The sequence below is a fragment of the Apaloderma vittatum genome, unplaced genomic scaffold (genome assembly GCF_000703405.1).
Source record: "Apaloderma vittatum isolate BGI_N311 unplaced genomic scaffold, ASM70340v1 scaffold28094, whole genome shotgun sequence".
NCBI lineage: Eukaryota > Metazoa > Chordata > Aves > Trogoniformes > Trogonidae > Apaloderma > Apaloderma vittatum.
The window spans coordinates 1-10,882 of NW_009711382.1; the positions used below are offsets into that span (position 1 = coordinate 1).

At 39.9% G+C, this 10,882-nt stretch overlaps 1 protein-coding gene across 1 annotated transcript; it reads left to right on the forward strand.

Moving 5' to 3' along the window:
* Positions 1-1,454: 1,454 nt before the first annotated feature.
* Positions 1,455-10,568, forward strand: LOC104268845 (chromosome unknown open reading frame, human C2orf76). The gene is made up of 5 exons (XM_009867629.1): positions 1,455-1,601; positions 3,341-3,391; positions 7,060-7,097; positions 7,235-7,316; positions 10,324-10,568. Exons 1-5 carry the CDS (start codon positions 1,469-1,471, stop codon positions 10,398-10,400), a joined length of 381 nt encoding a protein of 126 aa, XP_009865931.1. The 5' UTR covers positions 1,455-1,468; the 3' UTR covers positions 10,401-10,568.
* The last annotated feature ends 314 nt before the right edge of the window (positions 10,569-10,882 follow it).

Genomic DNA, 10,882 nt, shown 5'->3' on the forward strand with positions numbered 1-10,882 from the left:
CGGGTGGGATCAGTCTGGGAAAATCGCGATTTCTGATCGTCTGGGTTGCAGGATCTGCGTTCTTCCAGTGTCCTGCCGTGCTGCTCGGGGGAAAGTGAAATTGAATCCCTTTCTCTTCACTCTACTGCCTCCTGCAAACCCCCAGCCCATGTGGGACAGCGTCAAGAAAACCTCTCCTTGCAGCTTAATGTAAATCTAGTTATTTTCATGTGCAAAGTATTTTCCTGATTGGCTTCTATTTGTGTATCGTAACGTATTTAGAGGAATTGAATCCCTGGGAATTACTAACCAAGGGGATGTAAAAGCAAGTTGTGGTGTGGAAGGTCCGTGTTCCCATTTTGCAGAAGATATTTGAAGGAAATATTGCTGGGTTACCTTGCTAGGATGCAGCTGGCAGAAATGCAGCAAAGGTTAAGAGGAACTCGGATACCTGCAAGGTGGTGGGGTGCTTGCCCCCACAGCAAAGAAAGGCAAAAAAAAAAACCAAACCCACAAGAAAAGAGGACATAAAGGGATGAATAAGACCTTTGCAGGACTGGAAGTGGCGGCCGAAATGGCTGCTGAGGGATGGGAGGAGCAGAGGTCGTGCTGTGGCCGTGGGTTATGTTGCCGCACGTAGTGCTGCAGTCTTTGCTCACAGCCAGGGCAGTTTAGTGTGTGACCACAAAGCGAGGGTGTTGAGGAACACCCAGCACCAAAACCGGAGAAGATTGCTGAGGCAGCAAGTAGCTCGTTTTCCTGTGTAGAGAAGCAACCCAACAGAACAAGATGTGGGCTTGTCCGGAGAGGGGCTCAGGTTGATAAGGTGATTTCATTGTAGGTTCTGCTCTCTGCTAAAGGAGTTTAAACCCTGTACAGCCATTCTATAGACCCAACTATTATAAATCAGATTAAACCACTTAAATTATGTAGTAGTGTACCAGGAGAATTATTTGCATATGTATGTGAGGGAGGTTTTTCCACTTTCTGTAGGGAAGTGAAAACAAGCATTGTGTAACAGCTTAGGCATTTTTCAGGGTATTATGCTCTCTATCATAAGTATATTTAAAAAGGTTTTAGTTTAGTTCTTATTAGTACATTCTTTTAAAGCACAAGTTTAATCACTCAGCAATAAAGTTTTCAGTCACTTGAAGTCCAGACAGCATACTTGCATTTATCCATAACATTTTTGTGTGTTTAATAAGGAGTCTGGGACTGTAATACACAGCACAGGTACAAATACTGTACGATTTGGTGTGCAGTACCAATTATTTTGTAGGTAACCCTGTTTGTCTTGAGATCCTGTTACTGCCTGTGTAGATACAATAGAAGTAAAGTCCTGAAAGACATAATGCTATTGAATTTTTTGCTGGTTTTTAATCTTTGCATGAGGCCCACCTGCACCTTGTTTTCTAGCTGTGCTTGTACACAGAGGAAGGGCAATAATTCCTCTCTTTAATGTTTTCCAGGTTATTCAGAATTAATTCTCATGTCAGCAGAAAGCTCAACCATCACAGTCCGTCTGGTTCGTTCTTTTGAACACCGGAATTTCAGACCTGTGGTGTATCATGGCGTTAACTTGGATCAGACAGTAAAGCAGTTCATTACTTTTGTGCAGAAGGGTAAGGGGTGCTTGTCTCATTCATTCGTTTCAGTCCCAAGCGTTGCTGTCTCTGCACAAGAAAGTGGAGGGGAAGCAAATGAATGGGAATTCTGTGGCTTTGGTAGAGATGCCAGATTTGTGTTTACAACCCCTGTGTGCTCTCCCGCCTTGGATGAGAGGTCTGGAGTTAATAAGAACTTCCATGGTCGGTGTGCCATGCCTAAATTTGGATAGACTGCTCGCCCTGCCCAAATCCCCATGTTTAGTCAAAAAGAGAGGAGGGCATTGCTGCATTTGGCTCAGCGCCTCAGGCTTCTTGAGTGATGCTGTCAGGCAGCTACTCATAAATTAACAGGAGTAAATTAATAGAATTTAGAGAGCCTTTGATCCTTAGGAACTACATCAATATGTGGAATGTGGGAACCCAAGTCTGTTTGCTATTTCTGAGAAGAGAGGATCTTGGAAAATTGTTTTTGACACTGTGAGGTCTCATGGTGCATGTTTGCTTCTCAGTTTCTGTCTTGAGCTTTGTGGTGCAGATTTATTCATCTCTGGGCTTTATGTTTTAGAAGCCTGCTTGAAAGTGACAGTGTATCTAAAAGTTAATTAATGCAGACCAGCCCACGCAGTGAGTCAGTCATTAGGGTGTTACTCTCATCTTGCAGGTGAATTTCTACACACCTAAATGGAGACATTCAAAGGGTGCAGAATAACATCATGCGATTTTATTTTCTTTTTTGCATGAAGTCAGCTTAAACAAGTCTCAAACTGTTACAGCTGATAACTTCTGAGCAACTCCTAGGACATTGCCCTGGGCCTCATGGCTGTTAAATGTTTTCGGCAACTTCCATACTTCCAGACAGTGATACGCATGGTGAGATCTGAGGATGCTTTTAGGAAACTGCAAGCGCTTTCAGAACATATGGGGCAGCTGCTGTTATGAAGAGTAAAGTAAAAAACAATGCTAAGAAACTTGCTTTTGATTTGTGCAATGTTGCAATTCTCTGTTATTTGATATGAAGCTAGTGTCTCAGACAAGACTTTTTGGAACCACGTGCCACAGATGGATAATGCTGTTCCTGGCCCAAAAGCTATGTTCCTTCCTTTATTGTATTGTTTTTTGAAAGGAGAGTTTGAGAGAAATTGTTAAACTACTAATGAAATTATGTTTTCGGCAACCTTGGCGCCAAGCAGCCCTTGGCTATCTGGGCCTTCCAAGGCCCTGGTTAAATCCCTGGGTATTACTGGGAACACTGGCACCAGGGAAGGCGTTAGTATTCTTGCAGTTGTTATTGGCTGTGTCCTGTGTGTGACTAAAGAGTTAATTTTCTACAGTTTGGCTTCCTTTTTGTGGCTGGTTCGACTAGCTGTGTTTACTGAACAATTCAGTTATGAAAGACAGTTGTCAGCTGCCTGTAGAAAGTCGAGAGAGATGTGCCAACCATTGGCAGGATGTTTCTGGCAGATTTCTGAAGGATCTGACTCCTGGGATCATATCCTGATTGCACTGACTCACTGTCCTTGTGGGTCTTGTTCAGAGGGACTTCATGCTCAAGTGAAGTTAATCAGATATGGAGTAACTATAGAATCTGAGCTGAAGGTTGTGTTGTGGTATTTTGTGCTCAAACAAGTTTCCTGTATTGTGGATTTATTTTGATGCAAAGGATGTCCAGGATGCATGCATAAAATAATGGAAAATAAAATACTGGAAATAAAAAAAGACAACTTTGTTTTAACTTGGTGCTTTTATTTTAATAGATGTGCCTTCAAGAGCAGGACTTCCTCCTCCTTTCAAAAATTACAAGTATGGTATGCATTTTTTTCCCCTCTTATTTTAATTCCTATAAAAGGCAGACGTAATATTTTATACTAGTTTCTATAGAATTTAGAAGACAACTGCTGTAGAATACTCATGCTGTTGGCAGTGCCTGCCTGTGTTTGCAACACTATCCAGCTCTTGTAGCTGGAGTTATGCTACTAGAGTCGTGTCTACAGAACTTGACCATTATTTTGAAGTTCTGTATTAATCTTTGAATTAGGCTGCACATTATATATAACTTGCTAATTGGTACTGAGGGTTTTTGGTATTAATTTTTTATTACTTTTCTAAGTGCCTTTTAACTACGTTTTTACTCTAGTGAGCAGCTTGTGATCTCAGATGCTTTGAAATTGCAGTTCTCTGTGTGCTTATGTAGTTCAGTATCTATTGACTAATTGTGAAGCCAGAAAGGATGGAGCTGAAGGCAGTAAATGGAAAATGCTTAAGACTTGAATTATTTACACAATATAAGAGCAGCAGGGGTACTTTACTCGAAGAGGATATGAAAGCTTTTGAATACAAGCTGACGGCATGAAACACCCTGGTGTGAAATTTAGGCTGACTTTTTCCTCTAATGTAAAGCTATGTGTATATTTCCTTTTTGTCAAGATTGGCATGAACATGTGCAATGCATCTTTTTGGAACAGAATATACTTTCACAATAGACTAAATAACTTCCTTTCTTGGAATTTATTAACTTGGATGTCAGTACCATATCTTTTTCTAAACTTGGCAATTCTGAAAGTTCCCCTGGAGTTTTGTTACAAGTGATCCTTGGTCTCCCGTGTCCTTGGAGTTGAGAGACTCCTTCCTCTACGATGAATCAAAGAATTGAACGAGGAACCTACTTAATACATGTGAATGGTAATAGATTCTATTTGCCTAGAAAAAAAAAGCCAAACACTTCAGTCTGTGTTCTTGCCAATGGTGAATCAGATAGTGCAAAATGAAGGCAGAATCACAGAGTGTCAGGGGTTGGAAGGGACATCAAAAGATCATCTAGTCCAGCCCCCCTGCCAGAGCAGGAACACCTACAGTAGATCGCACAGGAACGCGTCCAGGTGAGTTTTGAAGAATTAGAGATTAAGATTTATGACACATCAGCAGCAAGGACTTGAACATTACTATTATTTTTAATGTATTACTCAAGATCTTAAAATCTAGGTAACTCTGTGTTTGGATTTGGAAGTGCCCTTCATCCCTCTGATATCTGTGGCCTTGGCTAGATGAGGAGTTCCCTTCTAGAACTGCTGCTGTCAGTTGTATTCCTGGTGTTGCCTGTCCCTGCTGCTAGGCCTTTCATCACTTAGAGCATCAGTTTAGTTTTTCCCCAGGCATATGTTGTGGCTGAGTCCTGGGCTTTGTAGGACCGAGCATAATGTGGATGAAAAAAAACACTGCAGACCTTAAAAACCTGTTACACCAGTTAGTGGAGGCCTACTTTTGGTGGGATGGTGCTAGCTGCGTGGAAATTTTCACCCAGAAAAATCAAAGCCAAGTTCCCCACCTTGCCCTCAGGCTCTGAATCATCCAGGTTCATGTTTTTGGTATCTGTTGTGTGCTCTACTGCATTTCTTGTATTTTGGTAATGAATAAGCAGTGAGACTTCTGCATGAATAGTGTTATTAAGAGTCAGATTTTTCCTTCTGCTTTGTTTGGCAGTGCCAGAAATCTCAGCTGGACCTGGCTGTCTCTCACCTTGCCTCTTTCAGCTTCCTTCTCTCTGGAATTTGCACCACTTTGTTCTCTCAACATCATATATAACACCATCGCATCCTTCCTCTTGCCTTGGCTTGCTAATTTCACATCTCGAAGCTTATGACTTTTATTTTCTCTGTGTTTCTTTGTACCCATCATTCTTGTCCTTGGTCTAGAACTCTTCTCAGTCAGTCTTCTCATCTTCACACCCTGCCTTTGCCATCTTTTCACTGATGATGGCACCCTGCGTGCCAGCTTGTCTCATAAGCTGCTTCTCAGATTTTTTTTCTCCATGAATGTGGAGTAATATCGTAGAATGATTAAGATTGGAAAAGACCTCCAAGATCATCAAGTCTAACTGTGGATGGTAGATATTTCACAGAATCAAGACTTAGAAAGCAATTTCTTACCTATTGTAATGGAAGTTCTATTACCAGAAAAGGAAAGATAAAAATTTGGTAATATGATTGAATGGAACTAAATGGGGATGACATTGAGAGCACAGAAGGCTATAGCTAGGATGAAAAGAGGCTGCAGTTTCATCTTGGTAACAGAGTTAGAGAAGCTATTTAATATCTCAGAAGAAGAGTGCTGGATGCCAGCGGTGAAACTGTGAACAAGTGAAATTGAGACAATAGTTCAGAGAATGACTGGGCAAACACTAGAGAAAAGGGAATGTGACAGGAGAAGCTTAAAACTAAGAGGCAGAGGCTGAACTGTTTTTGCTGTGGTAGGAAGGTTTCATGATTGCAGTATATTGTTGCTTGGTCTTTTTGCAGTGGTTCTCTGCAAGATGGATCCTGGTAATTACAATTTAATACGTGCCTTGCTTCTAATATTGCGATTATTATAGCATGCTAAGGCTGCCTTCTCAGTGATGTCTGTAGTGGGAATAGAGAGTAGCTCTTATGTTAGGTAATGTTTTAAATAAAAATGTTCAAAATGGCCCAGAGTAGTACAGAAACAAACTTGTGAATGTTATTCTGAACATCTGAATACTTGCTCTTGGTAGTTTGAAAGTTGTTTTAGCCTAAATTTAACTTATCATTCTCTTACCAGACTATTTCAACATACAGTGTTCAGTTAATGCCAAAATCAAGCTAGAACAGAAAATGAGCAGGCAAGCAGGACTGGTTTTTGCTTCTTTGCTGGGGAGGGATTGATGTGTCACCTTGAATTAGTTCAAACACAGAGGCTCTGGCTGCATGGGCATCTTCTGGCTTCCATGCCCTCTGAATCTTTGCACTCATTTGGTTGCTGTAGTGACCATATTATTTTCCTCTGGTTTTCCTTTCTGTTAACGAAACCCTGCCCACGTTGCCAGAGGAAAGTGGTTTTGGTTTCGGGTTTTTTTTTTTGCATAGCATAATTTCTTGAAGTGCTACACTGCAAAAATAGATCCAGGGTAAATATTATTGAAGAGGGTATAGCATTAAAAAGAAGAGAGGCTGCACATGGTCATGGAAAATGGACTTGCTCAATAAAATTTCTGCTGTGGGTGTTTTCTTTGTGAGAAGGAAAATTTCAAGGAATGATCTGAAGTGGACAGGTTACTGTGTCTTAATCACTCGCTGCCCATCAACTTACCTGCAGTAGTTGACCGTGCATAAAATGCTGTTTGTCCTCCCCAGCTGCATGTGTAAAACCTATTAGGTTAAAACACCCTAACTGGCATTTAAATTGATATGTTTTGACTGGGCATCAGTTAGTTACTGTAATTCAGCCAGCAGACAGAAGCCCAGTGGGATGCGGTACCTCAATGTTGGATTGACTGGTGTAAGAGTGTAGCTGCAGGACAGGAACATTGAGGTGTTTTCTCCTCTTACAGATTGAATATACAAAATGGTTAAAAAGAAAAAAATTTGAACCTTACCCCTTGGTCTCTCTTCCCCCAGATCAAACTTTCAGTGTTACCTGCCTATTAAGCCTTATTTTAGGGAAACATTGTATTTTATTTCAGATACAATGAAGATTATTCACCAAGCACACAAATCTAAGGTATGACTATTAGCTGTAGCCTTCCCCTTTTACATGCTTTAATGCAGGCTGATCTCTGCACTGGCAAACAAGACTGGGGCAGAGACAGCCAGCAAATTCGTACTCTTATCTTTGTATTCTGATTCTCTGATTTGTAGACCGGTGAACTTGTAGTGAGTTTGGAAGATGATGACAAACTGATTTTGAAAGAAGACAGCACGCTGAAAGCAGCTGGAGTAGGTAGGAGCACATTTGTATTGACTGAAGGTGCTATTCATTGTGGTTGTCATTAAGCTGATAACTGGCTGATTATGTTTGGATAGCCTGCTGAAAAGTAAATGCTATTCCTGATGCTCTTTACACTACTTGGTAATTATTCAGGGAAGAAGGAGAGAGGGGATAATGTACATTCAAATCATTGGGCTGAGGGCAGCAGGTATCTGCACTCCAAATGTTCAGAATGCAAATTGTGATTTTTCAGAGGGTGTGCTTATAATTCTGCTGAGAGTAATTTTAAATGATTGACAGATAGGTTATTAGTACCATGTCTGCTTAGTCTTATCAGTAACATTTAAACTGATGTTTTGGTTAGAAATCTAAGTAGTGGAACCAGTGTGGAATAATGAAATAAGATTAGATTTGTTTAATGTGCAGCGTACAGTGCTCGATAGCCAGATTGCTCAGAAAAGCTCAGGCAGCCTCATTTAGAGAATGTGCTGAACATAGCAAAGAGTTGAAACTCGACTTGATTTCTCACATTTTGACAGGGGACTACATATAGGGCATGTCTTTTGGTAATGCAAAGAAATGTCTGTCATGATAAAATTGATGGTCCCTGGATGTCCTTTGGGCTTCTCATAACTGTGGCTGAATGACTTTGTGGCAGCAGGGTACTTAGGGGATGTGGTTGCCTTCCACCTTGGTATGGACACTTGCTTGTTTGAATCTGATTCGCCTAGCGGGAACACAGAACTAACTGCCTGCGCTCTGAGAGCGGGGGTGTCACAGAGAAAGCTCCCTCCTGTTCCTGATGCCCTCTGACTGCTCCCCAGCTAGTAAATAGGATTTCTTTCTCAATGATTTCTTACCTATTTTGTTTCCTGCCATTTACTTCCTGATTTTAAGTGACTTGGGATGTCTCTTTCATGATGTTTTTCTCACGGGTACACTGTAGTTGGCCTCACGTACATTTCCTAAAGGTCTTTGGGCAAAAAAAAATGATAGTTACTTCCTGTTTTTTTGTACTAAATGGGGCCTTTTTATGGTTCCTTGGGAAGGAGGATTACTGGCACTCAGGTGTTACAGATTTGTAATTTAGTTAGCAGAAGATTCATTTAAGTGTGGTTCTTATGTACCCAAGATGTAAGAGGCAATACAGTTCAGGAAAGGGACTGATGACAGTGCCAAATGTTGAATTAGAAGTGGGGTTGTCCAGAGCTTCGTGCTTTAAAAAAGGCATTGATAAATATTTGTATATATTATTTGTCTTGGAAACTAGGTTTGTAGCTACAACAGTGAACCAGTTGGATAGGATCTCAAAAAAAGCATCAGAACATCAGAGTACATGTTAGAGTGAAAGGAAATCGAAATAGAGCAGCCTCTTCCGTGTCTCCCTACAAAGAGAGGGGTGGGTTATTCATGGATGAAAACAATTTAAAGCTGCTTTTTTTTTTTTTCCAGAATAACTAACAGCAGTTAGTCATAGTAGGTAGTGGATATTTATGGCAGAAAAGAACAACTCTTGCTCTGTAAAATGCAGTGTGCCATTACACCATTTTGAATTTTGATGTGTTCCAGCGTATCTGGTTATGAAAGCTAGCTGAGTTAGGAGCGAGATCTTTCTAGTAAAATCCTGAAGAAGTCCTCCTTCAACAAGAAGTGGAAGAGTAAACCAAGGAAGCAAAGTATGACAGCATATAGCACTAGTCCTCATTTTCGTTTAAATCATCAAGAAGATTTGAAATCTCCTGTTGACATAGTATGTTTTTCTGATACCTAATCTGGACCAAATTTACTAGAATAAAACAGAGAATTGCCATTGGAAGATAAGGGAAATTCTGAGGCATACAGAATTTTTTTTTTCTAAGCTGCAGTTGATTGCCCTTGGCACTTTACAAGATTGGGCTTGAGAGTTATAAATTATGAGGACATTAGATAAGTATCCTCGGGAAAGCCTCTGTGGTAGTGATTATTATTACAGCTATTACCCAGTCAGCAGAGTTAATGCTTGTTTTTTGTTGTTTTTTTTTTTAAGAGGAGAGTGTATGTTAACAAAGTGTTCAGTATTCATTGCAAACAGTCTTGTCTGTTTTCTTGTTGAGATTCTAAAAACCCTCTTCTGCTCTTTTTTTTTTTTTTCTTTTTTACAAGACAGGCAGACTTCATTAACTTCAGGTTTAATTTAAAAAATGAATGTGGATCTTATTGGCTCAGCACCTTAAAGAATTCCATGTTTAATAATTGTGAAGGCTTTCCATCAGATTTGTCTCTGTTCTGAATTAGTAATGTTGCTGACTTACTGTTTTAGAAGAGGAAGTCCTTGACCTACTGGGTTGAAAGAATTGTGACTGCTCTGAACCTTTGTGGGTCCTTTAGCTCTGCCATGTCCCCTGTGAATAATTAGAGGTATTTGAAGGTATTGCTGGAGAAGCCAATTTGTGTCTTTCACTTTGCATATTGTTGAAGCCTCATGAATTAATCATCAGCAGGGCAAAAAATTAACTTCTTCAGACACATATTTTGATGGGTCATGAGGGAGAATGTAAAGTGATCTGTAAAATATTCTACTGATCCTCTAAGTATGAAATTATTATACCTACAGGCTAATTTAATGGAAAAAACCAGTTTCCTTCCCGCTTTCCTAACAGAAAAATGCACAAAAAAAGAGCAAATCAAGCTTTGTTGTTTTTCTAGCATTCGAAGGTGTTAGAAATGCAATCACTTAATTTGCTGAACATTTACACAAACAATTCTGAAGGCTGAGTTAAACAAGTGTTGAGGGGTCTTGTGTATGTAATCTTATGTATGCAGGTTCTTGTGGAGTTTTTGTTTGTTTTCAGTTTTGTTCATTTTTTTAACAAGGTTAAACATCATCTTCAATGATGGAATCTTTTTTGTAAGAAAGATGAAAGGGGGGAAAAAAGCGTATGGTGATTTATAATTATCTTTGACCAAAAAGTTGGCAAAGCTGGGTGTTGGGTGGTTCATTTACTGATGTGCTAAATATTTAATTTTTTATTTGTTCTAGCAAATGAGACCGAATTAGCATTCTTCTGTGAGGAAGATTACAGAAACTACAAAGCTAATCCTGTTTCAGCCTGGTGAAGATCCCGAGAGATTGTTTTGTTTTCCCATACCTGTTGTAATTTTTCCTTATTCTGCTTAATGAGATTTTTCTTAAAGATCAATAAATCCTAGAGGATTGCTTTGCAAAGAGTGCAGTTCCCTTCCTATAGAAATTAATTTCTGTCAATATGCTGAGACTGAGAGAAGGAAAACTGGGGGACAGAAATTACTTTTTTTCCTTCTTGCATTTTTTTCTTTTGCTTGCCTCTCACAATGCAGGTAGCGCACTCTCTGACCTGTGACACGTTCTTGGTGTGATCCTACAGCAGACATGAGCTACCAACGGAGATTGCGCAGTGCACAGTAAGGGTCCATCACAATACTCACTTTAATGAAAATGGAAATGTTTTGTGACCAAATCACTGGGTATTTTAGAGAGCTTGAGAAGAGCATTGCTCTGTTTCAAGTCATAGCTTTGCTTCTCTCGTTTTTATGTTCAGTCCCTTTTGTTTAAATCGTGC

Bases quoted from the DNA above. Each gene is read 5' to 3' on its own strand.
- LOC104268845 (XM_009867629.1), top strand. From the start codon at position 1,469: ATGTCAGCAGAAAGCTCAACCATCACAGTCCGTCTGGTTCGTTCTTTT. The intron at 7,098-7,234 runs GTATGACTATTA...TCTGATTTGTAG, and splicing joins ACCAAGCACACAAATCTAAG to ACCGGTGAACTTGTAGTGAG. The intron at 7,317-10,323 runs GTAGGAGCACAT...TATTTGTTCTAG, and splicing joins GCTGAAAGCAGCTGGAGTAG to CAAATGAGACCGAATTAGCA.